General features: G+C 43.7%; 1 protein-coding gene across 1 annotated transcript in view; it reads right to left on the bottom strand.

The window, feature by feature from the left end:
* Window positions 1-26,651, bottom strand: part of CNOT1 (CCR4-NOT transcription complex subunit 1) — a 987,642-nt gene that overhangs the window by 15,509 nt on the left and 945,482 nt on the right. Inside the window, 1 exon segment of the mRNA XM_029609242.1 lies at window positions 11,172-11,352. Within this exon segment, the coding sequence (XP_029465102.1) occupies window positions 11,172-11,352 (181 nt within the window).

Genomic DNA, 26,651 nt, shown 5'->3' with positions numbered 1-26,651 from the left:
CGAGCCTTGCTACTTTTTCGGTTGTTTTTTTTTTTTGCTTCAGGAGGAGGGGACAGGACTGGGGCTGCACCGGAGACCGGACGGGGCCAGGGCAGGTAAGCAATGTTTTTACACTTTTTTTACACCATTTTTTACACTTTATTCCCGTTTTAATTTTCGAACACCACACTAACACCAAGTAGAGGGTAGCGGTAAACTAACAGGTTAAGGACGCGGCAAAATAGCGGGTTGCAAAGGAGATAATTTGAGCGCGCGTCACAGTATTGGAGGGGAATAGCTAATTCCTTCATTATACAGCTAATTCGTTCATTTACATATCATATACATGCTGCGTGCGGAAAGGGTTATGCGTCTGTTTTAAGAAGCGCTAAGGACGCGTGAAACTGGAGACTGTATCGCTGAATCGCCTTACGTGTCCGAATTGTGCGCTCCCAGTACGTTACAGACGGGAAATCTTCAACCGCACGTTACAGTATCGACCTGTTTGTGAGGGCGGTAAAGTAACTGATTGAGCTAGAAACTGGTTGTGGGGAGGCAATAAAGGGTAGTGGTAAATGGAGTTCCCTCCAAGAAGAGGTGCATTACTAGTGGTATACTACATGGATTAGTCCTTTTCAACATTTTTGTAAGTGACACTGTAGAAAGACTATTGGGAATTTTTTTTTTTTTTTTGCAGAGGATACCAAAATCTGCAACAAGATACACATCCAGGAAGGCATGGAAAATATAGGGATCTACAGTTGTGCACATAAATTTACATATCCCTGGCAGAATTTGTAAGATGTAGCATTTTAAGAAAACATGACTAATCAGACAAAGCACATCTGTTATTTTAAATGTGTTTCAAATTAAACTAAACTATTATGCATCCAGAATAGCACAATCATTAAACAAACCATAGCAAAAAAAGGAAATAAAATGGTCCTGTTCAATAGTTTACAAACCCTTCAATGTTTGGGCCAATAATATAAACTGAAGTTGACACACTCAAGTTGAGATAGCAATGAAGGTTAGATATCCAAACAAGAGTGCCTTGTTTGATTTTAATTAGTCTCTGTGTATAAATAGTCAATGAGTTTATTAGTTCTTGAGAAACCCTTGTGCATTTCATCCAGGGCTGCACTGAGTTTGGTGGTTATTGAAGCACGGGGAAAGCAAAATAACTGTCAAAGAATCTGTGAGAAAAAGTAGTTCAACTTTATAAATCAGGAAAAGGATATAAAAAGATATCCAAAGATATGAAAATGCCAATCTGCTCAAACTCTGATCAACAAGTGAAAATTATGGGTTCTGTAATATAAAGGTAGACATAGAAAGATTTCAGACAAACTGCCAGGAAAATTTGTTGGGATACAAAGAAAAACCCACAAGCAACCTCTACTGAAATATAGGCTTCTCTGAAACAAAGCGATGTGAGTGTTTCAGCATGCACAATAAGGAGATACTTGAACAAAAATGGGCTGCATGTTAAGAGTTGCTAGAAAAAAGCCATTGCTGCACCAGTGCCACAAAACAGCCTGCTTACAATATGCCAAACAGCATCTACAGAAGTCTCAAAACATTTGGGAAAAAACTGGGAGCGAGGAGACCAAAATTGAACTTTATGGTCACAATCATAAATGTTATGAAGAGAAGCACACCATCCCTATCGTGAAGCATGGAGGTGGATCTCTGCTGTTTTGGAGGTGTGTAAGCTACAGCGGCACAGGGAATTTAGTCAACATTGATGGCAGGATGAATGCAACATCTTATCAGAAAATATTGAAGGAGAATTTGCATTCATCAGCAAGGAAGCTGCATATTTGGTATTCATGGACTTTCCAACATGAAAATGATCCGAAACATAAGGCCAAGTCAACCCTTCAGTGGCTGCAGCAGAAGAAAAGTGAAGATTTTGGATTGGCCATCAGTCTCCTGACCTCAGCATCATTGAGTTCACACTGAAGTGGCTCAAACATGCAGTTCATTCTAGACAAAGAATTTACAGGATCTGGAGGCTTTTTGCTAAAGAAGGAGTAGCTTTGCCACATGATAAAATAAAAGGCCTCATTCACAACTATCACAAAAGACTGCAAGATGACACTGATGCACATGATATTAAGAACCAAGATGTTGCATTCATCCTGCCATCAATGTTGACTAAATTCCCTGTGCCGCTGGACTATTGTATTATTTTCCTTACCGTATGGTTTAATGATTGTGTTATTCTGTGATGCACACTAGTTTAATTTGAAACACATTTAAAACAGATGTGTTTTGTCTGATCACTCATTTCTTAAAATGCTATACATCTTACAAATTCTGCCAGAGAGGTATGTAAACTTATGAACACAACTGTAGACAAACCTAGAATCTGGCAGCAAAGATTTAATGCTAAAAATATAGTCTCGCGTATTAGGGCTGCACACACTGAAGGGAATGGTAGACGTGAAATTCTAAGTACGAAACAAGGCACAATCTGGGGATAATATCTGATGATTTTAAGGAGGCCAAAGAGGTGGATAAGACCACGACAAAAGCCAGACAGATGGCTTGGGTGAATAGGGAGAGGAATGCAGAGCAGAAAAAGAAGAAAGGAAGCAATACTGCCCCCCTACATAAGTCCCTGGTGAGACCTCTTTTGGAATACTGTATTCAATTCTGGAGACCACATCTTTAAAATGATAAATCAAATGGAGTCCAAAGGGTGGCTATTAAAATGGTCAATGGTCTTATAACATATAGGGACAGACCCAATTAGGCTTTCGCAAATCCTGCAGTACCGAAACTCTTCTTTTATCTCTGTCAGACAACATTCTCATGAATCTAGAAAACAAACAGCCCTGCTTGCTCATCCTCCTTGATCTTTCGGCTGCCTTTGACACGGTCAACCATGATTATCTCATCGAAAGACTATCCGAGATCGGCATCAAAAACAAAGCTCTAAACTGGTTCAAATCTTTCCTCCAGAACAGATACTACAAAGTTAAGATCAATAGCAAAGAGTCACCACCGTTCAGTTCCACATTAGGGGTCCCTCAAGGCTCTTCGCTATCCCCTACGTTATTCAATATCTATCTTCTCCCGCTTTGTCATCTCCTTTCCAATCTAAAGTTAACCCATTACTTATATGCAGATGACGTCCAAATCCTTATTCCTATCACCGAATCACTTCAAAAAGACCGTACTTTTTTTGGAACTCCTGCCTCCTCTCCATTAACAAACTCCTGTCTAACCTTAACCTGATACTCAACACTGACAAGACAGAATTCCTCTTGATCACTCAAGATGGCACCCTTTCATTGAATAGCTCTCACCTTCCATTGAATAGCTCTCACCTTACGCCGCTCCCAGTTCTCTCCCCACGGGTCATAAACCTTGGGGTGGTCATGGATAACCATCTGAGCTTTTCTGATTTCATCAACACTACAGTTAAAGAGTGCTACTACAAACTCCAAGTTCTAAAAAGGCTTCGACCCCTCATTCATTTTCACGATTTCAGGTCAGTGTTACAATCCATCATCTTCTCGAAAATGGACTACTGTAATTCACTGCTTCACGGTCTCCCAGTCTACACCCTAAAGCCTCTTCAACTGTTACAGAACGCTACAGCAAGGTGTCTCACTAAATCCAACAAAAGAGATCATATAACACCAATTCTAAAGAAGCTCCACTGGCTCCCAGTCAAATCTCAAATCCTGTTTAAACTTCTATCAATCACCCACAAAGCCATATTCAACAACACTCCACTGGACCTCAGAATCCCTCTTCAGCTTCACACGTCTTCCCAACCGCTAAGTTTAGCACAAAGAGGAACTCTACATGCACCTCCCATGAAAACATCTTTAAGTAAAAGAGCTCTATCCACAGCAGGCCCCAAACAGTGGAATCTGCTTCCTCCGGAGCTAAGGCTGATACATTGCCGCAACACGTTCAAAAAAAGACTCAAGACATGGCTATTCGGTCAAGCATTCCCTTAACTTACTTAGTCTTCCACAGCTCCCATAGACTGTTTTCATACTGTTGACGTCCAGAACCTATGCTCATGTTTTTACTCATCAATAAGAAATTTCTCCCTCCTCCCCACCTCCACGAACAACCTTCCTTCCCCCTCCCCCCCATTAGCAAACCTCCCTCCCCATGTGCTAGTCTCGCTCTAATAGTGCATACTGCTACTGTTCCTAGTTATGTTATGTTATATTATCCAAGTTGTTCACTCCCTTGTTCATTGTAAGACATATGCTGTCATTGTTTTCTACTTGTTATAATGTAAACCGGAGTGATAAGTAATTCTGTTACCTGAACTTCGGTATAAAAAAAGTTATAAATAAATAATAAATAAATAAATGTATACTCTAGAAGAAAGGCAGGATAGGGAAGTATGATAGAGATTTAAATACCTCCAAGGTATCAATGCATGTACGGCATCACTGTAATTCACTGTATGCAGATCAAAGTATTACAGATATTGTAAAATTCTACTGTTCAATTCACAGTTCCCTATGTATTTCAGGATGTCTCCCCAATTCTGTTTCAGCCGAAACTGGCTGTCAGTCACAGGATTACACTGGAACTTTTGACTTGTGTTTTTATGGCTTTTAAAGGACCTAATCTGCAGTACTTAAAGGACATGTTCCATGCATTAGTACTCATGTGGTCTTTGGCAGTTCAAGAGCAAGATTTTATTAGTAGTTTCCTCTTTTGGGAGGTGCATTTGGAAGGGACATGTATGTGAGCATAGGCAGGCCTGACGATGTGGATCACCTTACTGTTTGAATTTTGACAGATTTAAAAAAAAAAAAAAAAAAAAAAAAAAAGCTTATCTGCAAAGAAAGCAAAAAGCAGAGTTGCTTACCTGTAACAGGTGTTTTCCCAGGACAGCAGGATGTTAGTCCTCACATATGGGTGACATCATCGATGGAGCCCTAACACAGAACACTTTTGTCAAAGTTTCTAGAACTTTGGCACTCTGAGCATACCCAGCATGCCACTAACCCTGCAGCCAGGAGGGGTCTCCCTTCAGTCTCGTTTGTAGCAAAAGTACGAGCGAAAAATAAAATAAAACATAAGCGAACCCAACACTGCGGTGTGGCGGGTGAGTTTCATGAGGACTAACATCCTGCTGTCCTGGGAGAACACCTGTTACAGGTAAGCAACTCTGCTTTCTCCCAGGACAAGCAGGATGGTAGTCCTCACATATGGGTGAATAGCAAGCTACAGGCTGAATCATATGTACGAGGCCAAGCAGCATTGAACGTGTGCAACAGGCACAACAACATGGGTGCTGTTGGCAAGGATGAGGCAGTCAAATTCACAGTGGGTCGAGGTAGGACGAGTTGGGTTCCTACACTGGAAACAAATTTTTTAGGACAGACTGGCCAAAGATGGAATCCTGTCGCTCAACCTTGTCCAGGCAGTAGTGAGTTGCAAAGGTGTGGAGAGAGCTCCATGTCGCAGCCCTGCAGATGTCAGCAATCGGTACTGAACGGTAGTGTGCTACTGACATTGCCATTGCTCTGACTGAGTGCGCCGTCACTCGTCCCTGTAGTGGAAGGCCTGCTTGCTGGTAACAGAATGCGATGCAGTCTGCCAACCAGTTTGACAGTGTTTGCTTGCCCACCGCATTCCCAAGTTTGTTCTTATCAAAAGAGACAGAGTTGGGTGGACTTCCTGTGGGCTGTAGTGCGGACTAAGTAAAACATAAGAACACGCTTACAGTCCAAGGTGTGGAGAGCTCGCTCACCTGGGTGAGCGTGAGTTCTTGGAAAGAAAGTGGGAAAGACTATGGAATGATTTAAATGGAAATCAGTTACCACCTTAGGAAGGAATTTAGGGTGAGTGTGGAGAACCACCCGGTCATGGAGGAACTTTGTATAGGGTGAGTAGGTCACAAGGGCCTGAACTCACTCACTCTGCGAGCAGATGTGATGGCTACTAGGAAAAGAACTTCCCATGTACGGTATCTGGGTTCGAAGGAGTGCAAGGGCTCAAAAGGAGTGTGCACGAGCCGTGCAAGCATGACATTGAGGTCCTATGCCACGACCGATGGCTGTAGAGGAGGCTTAAGCTATTCTAAGCCTCTCATTAAGCTACTCACCAGGGGTTGAACAGTTATCGGGGCATCCCCTATTCCTTGATGGAAAGCAGAAATGGCACTAAGGTGCACTCAGATACATGTTTGGAGACCAGATTCCGAGAGGTGCCAGAGATAATCCAACAGATTCGATCTGGGGCAAGAAAAAGGATCCAAGCCCTTTCGTGTGCACCACAAGGTAAATCTCTTCCATTTAGAGCGGTAGGATTTCTGTGTAGAAAGCTTCCGTGAAGCTACTAGGACTTGAGATACGTCACTTGAAAGGTTGAGTGGTTGTAGTATCAGCCTTTCAACATCCAGGCCGTCAGAGAGAGGGCCTGGAGGTTCGGGTGGCGTAACTTGCCGTGATGCTGTGTTATGAGGTTGGGCGATGTGCCCAGGTGAATGGGGTCTTGGACAGAAAGGTCGCGAAGTATGGGGAAAACAAATTTGGCGTGGCTAGTCCGGGGCTATGAGAATCATTAAACCCCAGTCCTGTTGTAGCTTCACGAGAGCCTTGCTTATTAGCGGAATCGAAGAATATGCATAAAGCAGGCCTTTGTTCCAGGGACGGGCAAAGGCATCCCTAGCTGGTGCATGCCGGTCCCTGTGCAGGGAGCAGCAGCTTTCCAGTGTGGTTCTGACTGGACACAAAGTCGTCGATGGTCGGATGACCCCCACCTGTGGAAGATTCTGCTCGCAACAGAGGGATCCAGAGACCATTTGCGGGGCTGGAAACGTTGGCTGAGGGGGTCCGCCAGTGCATTCTATGTGCCCCCTATATAAGTGGCTCGCAGAACAATGGAATGCGATAGGGCCCAGGCTCAAATCTGTGCCGAATCCTGACAAAGCAGATTAAGAGCCTGTGCCCCCTGTTTGTTCAGGTACCACATTGCAACCTGGTTGTCTGTTTGAATCAAGACAACTTTGTTGGAGAGGTAATCCTGAAATGCATAAAGGGCTTATCGCATTGCTTGAAGCTCCAGAAAGTTGATTTGATGGGTCGCTTCGGCTTTTGTCCAAGTCCCTTGATTTTGAAGGCCTTGGACAAGGACTCCCCAACCTAGGTTGGAGGCGTCTGTAGTTAAGGTCACCTGAGGAGCCGGTTGCTGGAAAGGAAAATCCACTTGTAAGTTGGCTTTGTGTATCCACCAGGAAAGGGACAGACAAAGCTGCTGGATATGTGTACCATGGACGACAGCAGCTGAGTAGCTTGTCGCCAGTGGGATTTCAGAGTCCATTGGGTCACTCTCATGGCAAGACGTGCCCATAGGGGTGACATGGACAGTTGATGCCATGTGGCCGAGCAACCTGAGAAACTGGCCAGCTGAGGCTCTTTTACGACGGCGGATAAAGCTAGCAAGGTTGGACAGCATAATCGCACGGTTGTTGGGTAAGAATGCTCTGGACAGTGTCGTGTCTAGATCTGCTCCTACAAAGGAGAGAAGATGAGATGGTATCAATTGGGATTTGGAGTAATTTATTAGAAATCCCAATGAGTTTAGAAGCCTTATGGTGAGACCGAGAGAGTCGAAGGCTCCTTGTTTTGTCCGGCTTTTTATGAGCCAGTCGTCCAGGTATGGAAAAACGTATATGCCTCTGCTGTGTAACTGCACAGTCACGACTGCCAGGTGTAAAGACTCGAGGTGCCGAGGCTAGGCCGACTGGTAGTACCTTGTATTGATAGTGACTGCGCCCACCACAAATCGCAGATACTTGCTTCGAGGAGGGGAGATCGCAATATGGGCATATACATCTTGAAGGTCCAGAGAGCAGAGCCAATTCCCTTGTTGGAGTAGAGGAAGCATGGTGCCCAGGGATACCATCCTGAACTGTTCCTTGCAAAGAAATGTATTCAAGGCATGGAGGTCCAGAATAGGCTGGAGGCCGCCGATCTTTTTTGGAATAAGGAAATATCTAGAGTAGAACCCTTTTCCCTGCTGATTCGGTGGAACTAGTTCCACGGCTCTGACCGATAGAAGGGTTGAGAGCTCTGACTCGAGTTTTCCTGTGTGGTTGTCCCAACTCCAGGATGGATTGGGTGGGAAGTCCAGGGGTATTTTTGAAATATTTAGACGATAACCATGGTTTACGATGGACAGTACCCACTCGTCCATGGTGATTGGATGCCAATTTGTTGCAAAGTGTCACAGGTGGCCCCCCACTGGAATATGGCTGCTGCTCTCTGGGAAAGAGTCAAAATCCAGGCGCAGGGCCAGCTTGTGGAGTTGGCTGTGGTCTAGATGTTCTAGTTTGGTGCGCACGTGCCCTCTGAGGTGCCTGAGCCGGTCGTGCACGGGATGCAGGAGAGTAATATCTGCGTGGCCTGTAGAACTATTTCTTGGGTTCTCTATGTGTGGCCCTGCGCGCTACGGAGGGAACATCTGGGGAGACAGTTGACAACTGGCGCAGGGTCTCATGATGGTCCTTTAACTGGGCCGCTGCGTCCTGGATCTATCCCCAAACAGGTTGTCTCTGGTACAAGGTAGATTTGCCAGTTTGTCCTGCACTTCCAGGCATAGGTCTGAGGCCTTAAGCCAGGCCCAGCGTCTAGCACTTATGCGCGCTGCCGAGACTCTGGATGCTGTTTCAAAAGAATCGTAGGCAGCTCTGACTTCGTTTACCTGCTTCCATTCCTTTTTGTAGGATGGAGGTCAAGGCTTCTTGTTGTTGCTGTGGTAGTGTCTCTGCAATCTCTTGGACTTGTTTCCAGAGATTTTTATTATATTGGGTCATGTATAGTTGATATGCTGCAATTTGCGATAACATGGCCCCTTGGAAAATCCTTTGTCCCAACGCATCCAATGCTTTCTGTTCCTTACCAGGAGGGGCAGAAGAATGTGGATGCGACAGTTTAGCCTTTTTCTGAGCTGATTCCACAACTACATAGTGGTGGGGCAGCTGACTCTTTTGAAAACCTGGGGCTTGTTGAACCAGATAGGTAGCATCTGTCTTTTTATTGACTGGGGGTACCATACCTGGATGTTCCCACATCCAAAAGAACTTCATTATTTCTTTTGGAGCATCTACAAATTGTAAGACCTCCAACATTTTATGGCGAGCATCTTCCTCCATGACTAATGTAAAAGGTATAGTCTCAGACATCTTTTTGACAAAACTGGCAAAGGAAAGGTCTTCTGGAGGAGATCTTCGTCTTTCCTCTGGTGGTGAAGGCTCTGAGAGTAGATCCTTGGATGTCCGTGATGAATCATCTGCGGATGCATCGCCCCATGGATTATAGGAACTTTCGTCTTCTCCTGGCGGAGCTCCCGATGGAGGAAGCATGCCAAAGCCGAGAGGGCGGAAGGCATCGATGGAATCTGCGCCGGCATCAAGGCAGATGAGGTGCGGTTTGGTACCAGTAACCCCGATGGCCCTGGCATGGGCTCCAGCATAGACTGTTCCTGTGGAGGGACATGGCTGGGAATCTATCCTTCCTCCTCAGAGGAACCTGGTACTGGAATTGGGACCTGTGAAGGCCTTGATGGATGACTTTATGCCAGCGTGTCCGGTGGCAGAGGAGTCGATAAGGCACTGATGAGCATATTGAGGCACTCGAGGAGCAGTGCCACAGAGGGAGCCGGTTCCGGGACTTGTATGGGGGCTGATGCTGGTGGCGATTGGAAGCTTCGTAAGGCTTTAAGCACTGCCTCTTGGACCATGCGGTCCAATTCCTCCCGGGAAGCCATGGCACGGCGATCGGGTAGAAGGCAGGCTAGGTGTCACCTGAGCCTCCACCGGGGGTCCATGGAGGCTCGGTACCCAGCACCGGTGGGGAACACCTAGGGGTCCTGGATCCAGAAGAGTATGAGGGCTCCTCTCCCCGGGCGGCTCGATGGAAGTCGATGCCACTGCGGTATTGGTGCCAGCACCGGTTGGGGACGCCTGGTGCTGGTGTCGATGTTTCCCTCTGTGTTCAGTCCGGTCTTTCCCCGGCATCCAGGACAATGACGTCGATGTCCTCGATGGGAGTCTGTGACAGACGGTCACCCTGTCCACTGTGCTCCTGGCGAATTGTCTCAGAGGTCAATGGACCCTCCATGGTCGGTGGCGCTTGAATTGGCGTCGATGGAGCAGTCTGTTTTGAAACAACTGCTCCATTTTGCCAGGCAACCACGACGGCCTTTGGGGATCATTTGTGCACAACTAGGGCATCGACGAATATCGTGCGAGGGGCTTAAGCATAAAACACATACTTCATGCGGGTCCGTTATGGACATGGTCTTTGGACACTTGGGACATTTTCTAAACCCGGTTGCCATGTTAAAATTTAGTGGGCGCGCGGTCTGTGACCGTCTGGCACCAAAGCAGTAAGCTGCCGGGAACAGACAGCAAGTACCGGAAAAAACACTTACCGAGTGTCGTAGGGAATGGAGCGCGATGGGGGACCCCGCTTAGGGATTTTTTGAGAAGATAAACTTCAAATAGTTCCGTGAGGAAAGTTGTGAGAAATTTCTCACAGAGCTCTTAAACGCGAGGCAACTGCTGCATGGAAAAAAAAGAGACTGAAGAGGGGACCATTGTTGGCTGCAGGGTTAGTGGCATGCTGGGCATGCTCAGTGTGCCAGTCAAAAATCTAGAAACTTTGACAAAAGTGTTCTGTGATAGGGCTCCATCGATGTTGTCATCCATATGTGAGGACTACCATCCTGCTTGTCCTGGGAGAACAGTAGAGAGAAGGATTAGTTTAACTGTCCAATAACCTCAAGTCATTTGATAAAGTATCTATTTATTTATTTATTTAGCATTTTTCTATACCGACTTTCCAATAACAGAATTATTGATCAATTCGGTTTACATTCTCAACAATAACAATGACAAGTAAATGTCTTACAATGAACAGGTCGAATTAACTTGGGTTAAGATATATGGGGTTAATAACATAATTAAAAGGTACGGTGCCTAATGTAGTCTAGCTAAACAGGTGGTATTATAATGTTGTTAGATAATTAGACTGCCAAAGAATATGTGATTTCTAGAGGTCTATATAGTTCTCTAGCGTGTTCCCACGGAGGGGATCATTGGCAGGGATATTCCGCAAGTTAGTGTCAAATTATGAAGCAGTGACCAGCAGTTTGTATGCTTATTGACAAAAGGCAGATTTAAATCTTTTACTTACCCTCCGTGTCCAAGTCCACAGCCAAGTTTTGGAAGATGTCCATGTGTGCAGAGTGAGTGATGGTGCTCATTGAGGGAGTACTGCCTTTGTTGTGAATGTGTGCAATAGCTTGAGTCCCCACGTACAATACTAGAGCATTAATCAACTGTATGTTGTAGCGATTGCCAGGTTCATTTGATACCTAGTCAGTGAAATAGAGAAACTCTTAAGTGTAAAAGAGGCCAAGTCCCACAAACATTCAAAACAACTTTCCATCATCCTTCCTGTTTGTATAAAAAAAAATATCAAACTGTGGCAGGGTAGCAGCGGCTTTCAGTACCTAAAATATATCATACCACTGAGACCTTACCAGCAAAATAAGTCTCAAAATAAAGCCATGCTAAACATTAAAACATTTTGTGAAAAGCAACTGCTTGGGGGTCTTAATTTTCATCTCTAAAAACTTTAAAAAATGTACACAAGGGCATGTGTTATATAGTTGTACTAGATACTGTATATATGATATTGTGATACAGAAATATATAACTTTTTTGTAATCAATTCTGTTGCCTTTGTCTGGGTTTGCTGTTTTACTATATATGATTAGTTTCCCTTTTTTTTTTCTTAATATCAAAAGGTCCCATAAATAGAGTAGGAAAACAAACCAAAACTATCACACAGCTTTGGTTAAATTCTTAATTTACATTCATAGACAGCATATTTGTTTACCTGTAAGGAGTTTTCTCTATAGACAGCAGAACAAATCAGTCACACATGTGGGTGATGTCATCTGACAGCACTAACATGGACAAGTGCTCTCTAGCTCTGAAAGACCAAGAAGTCTTTCTGAGCATGTGCAGGAGTTCCTGTGCTGCTGCGTAAGCGCTCTCAGAAATTTTATAGCTAAGCTTCAATTTAAGGAGGTGGCTTGGATTGTGACTGATTTGTTCTGTTGTCCATAGAGAACACTCCTTATAGATAAGCAAATATGCTTTCCCTGTAGGCAAGCAGGAACAAATAGCTCTTGAGTGGGGACTCCCAAGTTTAAGGGCTGCACAAAAAACTTAAATCCAAAGAAAGCAGTCCGGCTTGAAATAAAGGTTACGTTGAAGGTATTGAAATAGGTTTTGAAGAACTTTCTGACCGAACAGAATCATGGGAGCCATGGTCTAAGCTTTAGTGATTTGTTGAAGTGTGAATGGACATCCATGTAGCAACCTTGCAAATGTTCTGAACAGAGCCTAGTGGCATATGAGCTACAGAATTGCTGTGGCTTTTCCTTGATGTGCTTTTATCTTTTGCAGAAGTGCAATCCCTGCTTTTGAAAAGCAGAAAGAAATACAATGAGCTAACTATGATTAAAGTGTTTGTTTTTTAACTGGTGATCTCGTTTGACATCATATAAATTAAACAGTTCTGATAAGTTTTGACCTCCAAATAAAATAGTAATACTCTTCTGCAATCCAGTGTATGAAGTCTCTCTTCTGTTGAAGAGGAATGAGGTTTCAGAAAGAAAACTGGTAAGGTTGATTGATTGGTTTCAAAGGAATTCAGATCACTTTTGGTAAAAAGTTTGAGAATATCCTCAACTATTTGGAAACATTTGTGTAAATGGAGGATATTTCATTAAAGCTTGAAGCTCACTTAGCCTGCAAGCTGACTTAGCAGCTATGAGAAAAAACGGTTTCCAGATTAACCATTTTAATTCTGGAAAAGCTAATGGTAAAAAAGGCAGCTTCATCAACTGAGAAAGAAATATATTAAGATCCTACTGAGGAGGCGGCATTCTGATTGGAGGCTTTAGATGGTGTATTCCTTTCATAAATTTAGAAACTATGGGGTGTTGACATATAGGTAAGCCTTATGAATGCTGATAAGCTGTAATTATACATATGGATTCTAACTGAATTGGTTTTCAGCCCTGAGTTGGAAAAATTAGTAGATAAAGTTGTTTCTGTTCATGGAAAGGGATCTACATTCTAAGAAAACCACCACAAAAAAAACAAACTTTCCCATATGAAATTGTATGAACATCCGGTGGTGGTACTACCAGTGAAACCTGTAACCTCTGTTGATAACACCATCACCTTCACTATTTTGCCTTCAATATCCATGCTGTTAGTACTAAAACTGTGGAGGGTGGAATACACATTTTTTAAAATAAATAAATAAAAATCAAAGGTTGGTATGAAGAAGATATCCATTGTATTGGGGCAGGAGATCCAGAAAAATAAGAAGGTGGATTGGTGGACCTGCAGTTAGTCTTTTCAGCCACAGACACCTGAATTGACAAGGTCAAAAAAGAGCCATGAGAATAATTTTCCCTTTTGTAACTTCAGAAGAATTTTGGGGATGGGAGGAACAGATGGAAACATGTATGTGAATGCTCTGTTCCATTGGATAAGGAATACATCCGATGCTATTGTAACTTTTGTTAATCTTTGAGCAGTAAAGGGGTAGGTAGTGATTTCAAGGTGATGCGAAAAGGTCTACCAGAGGAGTTCCCCACAGTTTATTTCTGAAGGGACTATTTGTGAGGCTGAAGGCGACCAAGATCATCTTATAACATACACTGTCCCTGTCTGGAAGAGAGACTATAGGATGTGTGATATTCTAACTGCCTGATTCCAAATTTGTGAGGACCTCTGCATTATCTTGCAGATCTTGTACTTTCTTGTTTATGAAAAATATTGTTACCTGACTATTTGAATTTGCACTATGGATTGATGTATCCAGGACTCAAATACCAGTAGTATATTGTAAATGGCCTTTAGCTCTAGAAGACTGATGTGCAGTCCAGTTTCTTGTATGGACTAGATCCCTTGAGGGCACAGGTTGATGAAATTAGCATCCATAGTTATGACTTGCTGAATTCCTGGAGGATGGAAGGACTGACTGTGAAGAAAGTTCAAAGGCTTTGTCTACCATTTCAGTGAGTTGGATAGACAGATTTGTACTGTGTGTGACACTGGATGGAAGTGTTGATTCCACTGACCTAGCATTCACATGACCAGTCTTGTTATTACTGCTGAATGACTTGAGATGTTGCACAATACCTTAATCAAGGTGCATATCCAATGGTGAGGAAGGAAAGCTTTTCCTAACTTGGAATCTAAATTGGCTCCTACGAACTCCAGACAATGGGTCTGTTGTATTGGGGATTTTTCTAGATTCACTATAAAGGCTAGTCGTTCTAGGGTTTTCATACCAAAACATATGTTGTTTTTGGATTGAGTGTAAGACCTGCACAATATTAGGTAATTGTGTAAATGAGGAAAAATTAGGATGCTGTTTTATTTGAGTTATGCTACTACAACTAGACAGAATACTCTGAGAGCTACTAACAGACCAAACAGCAGAACTCTGTATTGATAATGATGTGATCCCAGAGCAAAACAAAGTTTTCTGTGAGACTTGAGAATAGGGATATGAAGTTACACATCTTTTAGGTTTCATGTAGTTAGCCAGTAGCTCCTTTCCAGATGAGTTAGAATTGTATACTCAGAGTTCATCTTGAACTTCTTTTTAAGATGTGTATTTAGATCCCTGAGGTCCACTATTCAACATAGATCTTCCAACCTCTTGGGAATGAGAAAGTATCAGAGTAACCCTTTTGCTCTTTGATATGATGGAACTTTTTTTTCTATTGCACAGAATCATAGCAGGGATTTTATGCAATGTTGAATCTTTATGGATAGAAATTCCAGATGAAAAAGGGAATAAAATACTAGTGGAGATATATTAGCGTCTACTTGGCCAGAATAAACTAATAAACAATGAAATACTAAAGAAATTATGGAAGCTAACAAAATTAGCAGCATAGTAACAATAGGTGATTTCAATTACACCAATACTGGCTGCATGAATGTTACATCAGGATATTCTAGAGAAGTAATGCGCCTAGATGAAATAAATGACTGCTTCATGGAGCAGCTGGTACAAGAACCAACAGGGGAAACTATTTTAGACCTGGTCCTTAGTGGAACACAGGATTTTGTGCAAGAGGTAGCAGTGTTGGAGCAACTTGGCAACAGTGATCACAACATTACGAAATTTAAATGGAGGGAGTGCAAACAAAAAATCTACTATGACCGCATTTAACTTTCAAAAAGCTGACACAATAAAATGAGGAAAATGGTTAGGAAAAAACTGAAAGGAGCAACTACAAGGTTAAGAGTTTAGCTCAGCATGGATGTTCTTTAAAAATACAATCTTGGAAGCCCAGATCAGATATATTCCACATATTAGAAAAGGTGGTAGGAAGATTAAATGACTACCGGCATATGTTGAAAGGCGAGGCGAGAGGCTATATCATTGAAAAACATCTTTTAAGAAATGGAAAACTGATCCAAATGAAGAAAACAGGAAATATCATAAGCACTGGCAAGTCAGATGCAAAGCACTGATAAGGAAGGCAAATAATTTGAAAAGAAGCTTGCTGTGGAAAGCAAAAACAAACCTTTTCAGGTATATTAGAGGTAAAAAGCCTGCGAGGGAGTCAATTGGACCATTAGATGTTCAAGGGTAAAAGGGGCCCTTAGGGATGACAAAGCCATATCAGAGAGACTAAATAAATTCTGTGCGTTATACACCAAGGAAGATGTAAGATATAGCAATGCCAGAAATGATATGCAAAGGTGATGATTCAAAGAAAATTAAATCTCAGTGAACCTGGAAGAATGTATTAGGGCAAATTGACAAACTACAGAGTAGCAAATCACCTGGATCAGACGGTATATATATCCCAGAGTGCTAAAAGAACTGAGAAATGAAATTGCAGACCTGCTTTGGAAATTTGTAAACTATCATCATCATCTACGGTACCCGAAGAATGAAAGGTTGCCAATGTAATGACAATTTTAAAAAAGGGATCAAGGGGTGATCCAGGAAACTGCAGACGAGTGAGTGATGTCTATGGCAGGCAAAATGGTAGAAACTATCATGAAGAACAAAACTGCTGAACATATGGTTAGGCATAGTTTAATGGGACAAATCCAACATGGATTCAGCCAAGGGAAGTCTTGCCTCACAAATTTGCTATTTTTTTTTTGACAATGTAAAACATGTGGATCAAGGTGAGCCAGTTGATATACTGTATCGGGATTTCCTGAAAGTGTGTGATAAAGTCCCTCATGAAAAACTTTAGGAAATTAAAAAGTCATGGGGATAGGGTGTAGTGTCCTATTGTGGATTTCCAACTGGTTAAAAGATAGAAAAAGAGAAGGGCTAAATGGTAAATTTTCCCAATGGAGAAAGGTGAATAGTGGCATATCCCAGGGATATATTCTGGGACCACTGCTTTTTAATATATTTATAAATAACCTGAAAATGGGAACAAAGTGAAGTGATCAAATTTGCTGATGAGACAAAATTATTCAAAGCTGTTAAATCACAAGAAGCCTGAGAAATTGCAAGAGGGCATTACAAAACTGGGAGACTGGGCAAATAAAGTTTAATGTGGACAAGAGTAAGTGATGCACTTTAAGGAAGAGCAACCTAAATTATGGCTAAACAATGCAATGTTCCACATTAGGAGTCACCACTGAGGAAAAGGATCTAGGTGTCATTGTTGAAAATACATTTTAATCTTCTGCTCAGTGTGCTACAGCAGCCAAGGAAGCAAATAGAATGCTAGGTATTATTAAGAAAGGAATGGCAAAAAAAAAAGAGAGAATATCATAATGCCTCTATCGCTCCATGGTGCAATCATCTTGAGTATTGTGTGTAATTCTGGTCACCATATCTCAAAAAAGATATAGCAGAATTAGAAAAGGTACAGAGATAGGCAACTGAAATGATAAAGGGGATGAAACAATTCCCCTATGAAGAAAGGCTAAAGAGGTTAGGACTCTTCAGCTTGGAGGAGACACGGCTGAGGGGAGATATGATGGAGGTCTATAAAATAATGAGTGGAATAGAATGAGTAAACCTTAATCAGTTGTTTACTCTTTTAAAAAGTACAAAGACTAGAGGACACACAATGAAGTTACTAGGTAATACATTTAAAACTAGTAAAGAGAACATACTTTTTTACTCAATGCATAATTAATATCTGGAATTCATTGCCAGAGGATGTGGTAAAAACTATTAATGTAGCTGCATTTAAAAAAGGTTTGGACAAGCACCTGGAAGAAAAGTCCATAAACCTTTATTAAGATAGAGTTACAGAAATCCACTGGTTATTCTTGGGATAAGCAGCTTGGAATCTATCTACTCCTTGGGATCCTGCAAGGTACTTGTTACCTAGATGAGCCACTGCTGGAAACAGGAAACTGGGCTTGATGGACCTTTGGTCTGACCCAGTACGGCAAGTCTTATGTTCTAAGCTCAAACTCCTCTTTGGCAATATTGAAATTAAAAGTATGCCAAATGGGCTGAAGAGCTAGTGCTCTAGAAGTTTACTTTACTGAAGGAATGCCTGTGAAATCTTGGTTTTGTGCCTGTTTTTTTTTTTTAAACTAAATTTTCTTCAGCTTGTCATTTAAATTAGGAGGAAAACTCCCTTCTATTGAGGTGTAGTAATCAGCAAGGAAAGGTGTCAGAGGCACTTCCTTTTTGACTAGAATTTAAATCTTAACAGGCTCAACTGAAACCTCTGCTATGAAGATGGGAGCTTAGCATGATATAAATTCTCTATGCTGAAGGAAAGCTCTCAGAGCCACTTATTAGAACAGAATTTAAATATTAACGGGCTCAAACTTCTGCTATGAAGAAGGGAGTTTAGCATAAGGGGCTCACTGTCTCCACCCATATAGCCCAAATGCTTTTGTCTCATATTTCTCCTCAAAAAATTTAGCTTTTAAACTAGAACAAGGGGGAAAGCAGACGGCTGCTCTGCAGTGCATGGTTTGGAGAGAGGTATCATGAAATGATACTAATGAGAGTTAGGTCATCCCAACAGAGAGGTTCTAATAAAAGCAAAAGTAGTTCATGTGCTTATAAGTAAAGAATTATCTGACCTAAAGGATTTCAAATTATCCTTATCAACTGAAAAGCAGGTTCTTAATACAAATCAAAAACACACTTTGAAATGTCTGTATGCCAATGCCAAAGTCTTAGAAGTAAGATGGGCAAATTGGAGTGTATTGGCATCTCAGTGATATAGCAGGGTACAAATTATATCGCAACGATAGGGAGGATCAATTTGATGGGGGGGAGGGGCACTATGTCCAGGAGGGCATAGCATCCAAAAGGATAAAGATCAGACAAGAGACAATGCTCAATAGAATCTTTACAGGCAGAAATCCTGTGTGTGTTAAAGAGTATAGTGATAGGAGAGTATACTACTGTCTATTTGACCAAAATGATTAGACAGACTATGAAATGCTAAGAGAAAGCAGGGAAGCTAATCAATTTGGCAATGCAGTAATAATGGGAGATTTCAATTACCCCAATATTGACTGGGTAAATGTAACATCAGGACCTGCTAGAGAGGTAAAGTTCCTGAGTGGAATAAATAACAGTTCCTGAATCCATTGCTCCATGAAGCAGATAAGAGGAGGAGTTATTTTAAATCTAATTCTTAGTGGACTACAGGATATTGGTGAGTAGTAGTAGTGGTGGGGCCAGTTGGCAATAGTGATCATAACATGATCAAATTTGAACTGACTGGAAGGGGAACTATGCAACTCTACAGCTCTAGTAGTAAACTTTCAAAAGGCAAACTTTGATAAAATGAGGAAAACAGTATGAAAAAAGCTGAAAGGTACAGCTGCAAAGGTTAAGTGTACAACAGACGTGGACATTGTTTAAAAATACCACCTTAGAAGCACAGTCTAGATATATTCTATGCATTAAGAAAGGTGCAAGGAAAGCCAAATTATTTCCAGCATAGTTAAAAGGCGATGTGAAAAAGGTTATTTTAGCAACAAAAAAATTCCTCCAAAAATTGGAAGAAGGATCTGTCTAAAGAAAATAGGAAAAAGCAAAGACATTGTCAAATTAAAAATAAAACATTGATAAGATAGGCTAAGAGAATTTGAAATTAAGTTGGCCGTAGAGGCAAAAACTTTTAAAAATATATCCAAAGCAGGTTGGACAGTTAGATGATTAAGGGGTTATAGGGGCTCTTAGATAAGGCCCATTGCAGAAAGACTAAATGAATTGCTTCCATGTTTACTAAATGAGGATATTGGGGAGAGACCGGTTCCAGAAACTGTTTGAGGATGATGATGCGGATGAACTGAACCAAATCATGGTGAAACTGGAAGATGTAAAAGGCCAAATTTACAAAAGAAAGAGAAGCAAATCACTTGGACCAGATTATATACACCTCAGGTTCTGAAAGAAATCAAAAATTAAAATTCATATCTATTAGTAAAAAATCATTAAAATTGTCCATTGTATCTGAAGACTGGAGGGTGGCTAATGTAACTCCGACATTTAAAATGGGCTCCAGGAGTGAGCCTGACTTCAGTGACGGGAAAAATAGTGGAAATTATTCTAAAGAATAAAATCACTAGCATATATAAAAAGATGGTTTAATGGAACACAGCCAGCATGGATTTACCCAAGGGAAGTCTTGCCCCACAAATCTGCAACAAGTTTTGAAGGGGTTAAGAAATATGTGGATAAAAGTGAACCAACCGGTAGATGTGTATTTGGATTTTCAGAAGGCATTTGACAAAGTCTCTCATGAGAGGCTTCTAAGAAAACTAAAGAGTCATGGGATAGGATGCAATGTCCTTTCATGGATTGCAAACTGGTTAAAAGACAGCAAACAGGATTAAATGGTCAGATTTCTCATTGGAAAAAAGTAAACTCTGGAGTGCCTCAGGGATCTATACTTAGACCAGTGTTTTTCAATGTATTTATAAATGATTTGAATACCATGAGTGAGGGATCAAATCTGCCGATGACAAAATTATATAGAGTAGTTAAATCACATGTGGATTGTGATAAATTGCATGAGGACTTTGCAAGCCTGGAAGACTGAGCATCCAAATCTCAGATGAAATTTAATGTGGACAAGTATAAGATGATGCATATAGAGAAAAATAACCCATGCTGTAGTTACATGATTTTCCATATTAGGCATTACAAGTCAGGAAAAAGATCTAAGCATCATAATGGATAATACATTGAAAACGTTGGCTCAATATGCTACGTTGGTCAAAAAAGCAAACAGTGTCATTCATCTACTGTGATGTGGTCTTATTGCGTGCAATTACGCCCTACCGCACATGATACCGGCCGCTTTGCGGTGGTACAATTCAAATTAGGGGAAGGGTAGGAATGTGAGCAGGGTTATGCACCGGCAGCGCTGCAGGCGATAGCGAATGTTGCTTACCTGTAACAGGTGTTCTCACAGGACAGCAGGATGTTAGTCCTCACATATGGGTGACATCATCAGGATGGAGCCCAATCACGGAAAACTTCTGTCAAAGTTTCCAGAACTTTGACTGGCCCCTACTGGGCATGCCCAGCATGGCACTAACCCTGCAGCCAGCAGGGGTCCCCCTTCAGTCTTATTTGATAGCTACAGGCAGAGCCGAAAAAATAAAACAAGAAAACGTTACGAACCCAACACCGCGGGGCAGCGGGCGGGTTTCGTGAGGATAACATCCTGCTGTCCTGTGAGAACACCTGTTACAGGTAAGCAACATTTGCTTTCTCACAGGACAAGCAGGATGGTAGTCCTCACATATGGGTGAGTACCGAGCTGAGGATGTCCGAACATGCACCAAATGTACCCAATGGCATGCAACAGGCACAACAACTGGGGTGGAATTTGGTAGAGGGCATCCGGAACCCTATAGGGCAGGCGGAAAGGTGTTGGTACGTCACATTGGAAAAAGGTTACGCAGGACAGATTGGCCGAAGAAGGAATCTTGTCCTCCAGCTTTGTCTAGGCAATAGTGGGCTGCAAAAGTGTGGAGAGAACACCAGGTGGCAGCCCTGCAAATGTCAGGAAGCGGCACCGATCGTAGGTGTGCTACTGAAGTCGCCATGGCCCTCACAGAGTGTGCTTTAACACGGTCTTGAAAAGGAATGCCTGCTTGCTGATAGCAAAAAGATATGCAGTCCACCAACCAGGAGGAGAGAGTCTGCTTACCCACAGGTTGCCCTAGTTTGTTGGGATGGAAAGAGACAAATAACTGAGTGCTTTTCCTGTGGGCAACTGTACGGTCTAGGTAGAACGCTAGAGCCCGTTTACAGTCAAGGGTATGCAGAGCCTGTTCCCCTGGGTTGGAGTGGGGCCTGGGAAAGAAGATAGGTAGTATGATGGATTGATTAATGTGAAACTCCGAAACTACCTTAGGCAAAAACTTAGGGTGAGTGCGGAGTACCGCCCGGTCCTGCAGGAGTTTAGTGTAAGGCGGATAGGTAACTAGGGCCTGTAATTCACTAACCCTGCGAGCTGAAGTGATAGCCCAAAGGAAAATCACTTTCCATGTGAGATATTTTAGGTCACAGGAGTGAAGAGGTTCGAAGGGTGGTTTCATGAGCCGCCCGAGAACCAGATTAAGGTCCCAAGAAGGGGCCGGAGGATGCAAAGGTGGCTTGATATGGAGCAAGCCCTTTAAAAAGCGTGTGACAAGGGGTTGTACCGATATAGGAACATCCCCGACACCTTTATGGAAGGCGGTTACCGCACTGACATGCATTCTGAAGGAAGAGGTCTTTAGACCTGATTCCGATAAATGCCAGAGATAGTCCAAAAACCTTGGGATTGGACAGGAAAAGGGATCAAGGGATCGCGAAGAACACCATGATGTATAGCTTTTCCATTTATAGGAATAAGACTTTCTTGTGGAGGGCTTCCGTGAAGCAATCAGAACACGAGAAACCAAATTTGAAAGGATAAGTGGTTGAAGGATTAACCTTTCAACATCCATGCCATCAGGGACAAGGCCTGAAGATTGGGATGGCGTAGACATCCGTCGTTCTGAGTGATCAGAAGCGGGTGTGTTCCCAAGGGAATGTGCCTGCGGATGGAGAGATCCTGGAGTATGGGAAACCACACTTGGCGTGGCCAGTGAGGTGCTATGAGGATCATGGTTCCTTTGTCCTGACGGAGCTTCACGAGAGTCTTTGAGAGAAGAGGAAGTGGAGGGAATGCATAAAGCAGACCGGTTGCCCATGAGAGGGAGAATGCATCTCTGGGCTGAGAGCGCTTGCTCCGAATGAGGGAGCAGTAATTGTCCACTTTGTGGTTCTGAGGGGACGCAAAGAGGTCTATTTGGGGATAACCCCACTGTTGGAAAAGAGAGGTTGCTACCGAGGGGTTGAGCGACCACTCGTGTGGTTGGAAGACACGACTCAGTTTGTCTGCCAAGACATTGTGTACTCCCGGCAAGTAGGTGGCCCTGAGGTACATCGAGCGGGAGAGCGCATCCGCCCAAATCTGTGCAGCTTCCTGACACAGAAGGAAGGAGCCTGTGCCTCCCTGCTTGTTGATGTACTACATGGCCACCTGGTTGTCCATCTGAATCAGGATAACGTGATTTGATAGAGAATCCTGAAAAGCTCTGAGAGCATATCGCATCGCTCGAAGCTCCAGGAAATTTAACTGGTGTTTGGCTTCCTCTGGAGACCAAAATCCTTGTGACTGCAGATCGTTCACATGAGCTCCCCAGCCGAGGCTGGAAGCATTGGTGGTGAGAATGAGTTGAGGATCTGGCATATGAAATGGCAGTCCCTAGAGGAGATGGTTCTGATCTTTCCACCAGGTGAGAGACAGACTGAGTGCGTCGGTGATGTGAACAATGGTTGACAGAGGCTGAGTCGCTTGAATCCATTGTGATCTCAGAGTCCAATGCGTGACTCTCATGGCCAGGCGGGCCATTGGTGTAAGATGGACTGAGGACGCCATGTGTCCGAGAAGGACAAGGAATTGTCGAGCTGTTGCTGTGTGCTGAGACTGCAACTGGTGAGTGAGAGAAATGAGGGCTTGCACTCGTTGATGAGGTAGAAAGGCATTTGCCTGTAAGGTGTCCAAGTCTGCCCCAATGAACGACAATGTTTGAGATGGGACTAAATAGGATTTCTCGTAATTGACGAGAAATCCTAGAGAAATTAGAGTGTGTAGGGTCAAATCCAGGGACGATCGAGCGGCTTGCTGGGTTGGGACACTGATTAACCAGTCGTCTAGATAGGGGTAGACGTGAACACCTTTTTTCCTGAGAAAAGCTGCGACAACCACGAGACATTTGGTAAAGACTCGTGGTGCCGATGCTAGGCCAAATGGAAGCACTCTGTATTGATAGTGCTTTGGGCCTACTAAAAACCTGAGATACTTGTGATGAGCTGAAGCTATCGCAATGTGGGTGTATGCGTCCTGGAGGTCCAGAGAGCAGAGCCAGTCTCCTCTTTGTAGAAGAGGTAGAAGCACGCCCAAGGTTACCATCTTGAACTTTTCCCGCTGGAGGTACTTGTTGAGGGCACGTAGGTCCAGAATTGGACGAAGCCCTTCAGATTTTTTTGGGATCAAAAAGTACCGGGAATGGAACCCTAGGCCTTGTTGTGAAAGAGGGACAGGTTCTATTGCTCTTAACTGGAGAAGAAGGGAAACCTCCTGCTCCAGGGGGAGAGAGTGGTCGTTTATTCTCCACGCTTGTAGAGGTGGTGAATTCGGTGGAAGAGCAAGAAAGTTTAGATGGTAACCCTGAGCAATGATTGCTAGCACCCATTGGTCGATTGTGATTGATTTCCACATGCTGTGAAAATGGCACAATCGACCTCCTACTGGTATGGCTGGCAGACGGATAAGGCTGCTGCTCTCCAAGGGAACATCAGAAACCTGAAGCAGGCCCCGCCTGGGGAGCTGCTTGTGGCTTTTGCTTCCGAGGCTGGCGGGGCTGAGATTTCTGATAAGGCCTTGTAACTCGGGACCTTGTTGGTGGAGGATAGTACTTCCTTGGACGGAAGAATGACTTCTTAGAGTCCTTCTTGAAGGGCTGTCTAGAAGGGAAGTCAGAAGGTATCGATGAGAGCTGTTTGAGGGTCTCATGATGGTCCTTTAATTCAGCCACTATTTGCTGAATCTGTTCACTGAACAGATTATTTCCTATACAGGGCAGGTCAGAGAGCCTGTCTTGTACTTCTGGGCGAAGGTCAGAAGACTTGAGCCAGGTCCAGCATCTTGCCGAAATGGCAGCTGCAGACACTCTAGTGGAGGTGTCGAAGATATCGTAAGCTGTTCTTATCTCATGCTTTCCTGCTTCAAACCCCTTATGAACAAGGGTTTGAAGATGTTCTTGAAATTGGTCAGGCGGGGTTTCAGATAAGTCCTGTATTTGCTTGAAAATGACCCTATTGTATTGGGTCATATACAGCTGGTAAGAAGCAATCCTGGAGATAAGCATGGCCCCTTGGAACACTCGACGACCAACATTGTCGAGGAACTTGTGTTCTTTGACAGGAGGGGTAGAAGAGTGTGGTTTTGTCCTTTTTGCTTTTTTTTGAGCTGATTCCACCACAACTGAGTGGTGGTCAAGCTGAGATTTTTGAAAGCCAGGGGCTGACTGTACCAGATAAGTAGTGTCAGCCTTTCTGTGTACTGGGGCAATGGATCCAGGATTTTCCCAGTTCATTTTGAGGAGGTCAAGAAGAACTTGATGAATGGGAATAGAAGTGATCACCTTAGGGGCATCCAGGAATTGGAGAAGCTCCATCATCTGGTGCCTATCATCTTGCTCCGTCTGAAGCTAGAAAGAACCAATTCCGACATTTCCTTCACAAAATTAATGAAAGAGAGGTCCTCTGGAGGAGAATGCTTTCTTCTTTCAGTAGGAGAGGGAGGTGAATGTAAGTCATCGGTGTCTGAGGAAGTATCACCACCCCAGGTGTCATAAGGATCAGTAGGCTGACCTGTAGGACGAGAAGGGGGTTGGATACCCGAAGGCCCCCGGCTGAGGCTCCGAGAAAATCAAAGGAATCGCCGGGGGCACAGAGGACGGGCTGGAAGGCATCGGTGCCGGTATCGAAGGCATCAATGGCGCAAATGTGTGTATCGCTCCCGATGAATGAATCGGTGGCGAGGGATGACATGGCATCGATGGCTGAGGCAGAACTCCCGAAGGAGGGATGCGAAACTGTGTTTCTCCTCCCTATGAGGCTGTCATCGGGGAGCGCACCGGAGGCATCGGAGACCCGGGAATCACCGGTGGAAGGGTAGTGATGAGCACCTCCATCCGGGATAGCAGCGATGCGCCTCGATGTCCTGGTCGCAGGAGTGGTCGGTGCCATTCCTGGACGGGGCTTCTTTGATGGTGGCTCGGACGGTGGCGAGGTCGATTTCGCTCCCTCAACGGTCCGAGACTTACGATGCCGATGTTTCTCCCTTCGATCCCCTCGATCTTGAGGGGGAGAAATGGGAGTCGATGGCGGGCGGTCACCGGACGGTTGTCGATGTTGGTGCAACTTTGACGGTGCCGGTTCCGATGACATCGATGCGATGGACGGCATCAGGGTGTGAGCACGGAAGAGGAGTCCCATCTTCTCCATTCTGGCTTTGCGACCTTTTGGTGACATGAGGGCACATTTGGTGCAAGTCAGGACATCATGCTCACGGCCTAAGCACATTACACAGACTCTATGAGGGTCTGTTATCGACATGGTGCGAGTACAATCCGGGCACCGACGAAACCCCGACTCCATGGCCATAGAAAAATCGAGCCGCGGTACGGTCGACTGCCAGTAGGCCGCGAGGGCCAAACACGACGGTAATTGGCGAAAAAAGGCAAAAAAACTTACCGGAGTACCGCGGCCAGAGAAAGTTAGAGGAGGGACCTCTGTGGGGCAAAGTTATTTTAAATAAGTCCGTGAGGAAAAATTCGTCAGGAATGTGTTCAGAGCTCCTAAACCGCGAAGCTACTGCTGCGCGGAAAGACAGACTGAAGGGGGACCCCTGCTGGCTGCAGGGTTAGTGCCATGCTGGGCATGCCCAGTAGGGGCCAGTCAAAGTTCTGGAAACTTTGACAGAAGTTTTCCGTGATTGGGCTCCATCCTGATGATGCCACCCAATTGTGAGGACTACAATCCTGCTTGTCCTGTGAGAAAATGTTTTACACATTATTGCTGGCAGCACCGCAGGAAATAACTACACTTTTCCTGTGGTGCTATATGTGTGAAAAGGTACGGCCCCGGCTGCAACTGCCGCAGTGATGCAGCCAGCTGCACAATTTCATCCCCCCCCATTTTTTTTCTTTTTAAAGTGCGGCTCATCATTCTGCTATAAATATAGCACAATGAATCTAGGCCAATGTTAGTAATTATCAGGAAGGGAATGGTGAATAAAATAGAGAATGTCATAATGCCTCTATCACTCCACAGTGAGACCACACCTAAGTACTGTGTGCAATTCTTGTTGCCGCATCTCAAAAAAGATATAGCTGCATTGGAGAAGGTATAGAGAAGGGCGAACAAAATGATAAAGGAGATGGAATGGCTAAAGAAGGCTAAAGAAGTTAAGGCTGTTCACCTTGGAGAAGAGACAGCTGAGGGTGGATATGATATAAGTCTATAAAATCATGAGAGGACTACAACAGATAAATCTGA

Source organism: Rhinatrema bivittatum, chromosome 7 (assembly GCF_901001135.1).
Source record: "Rhinatrema bivittatum chromosome 7, aRhiBiv1.1, whole genome shotgun sequence".
Taxonomy (NCBI): Eukaryota; Metazoa; Chordata; class Amphibia; order Gymnophiona; family Rhinatrematidae; genus Rhinatrema; species Rhinatrema bivittatum.
The sequence above is the reverse complement of the archived record's forward strand: the minus strand, read 5'-3'. Positions and strand labels throughout refer to the sequence as shown.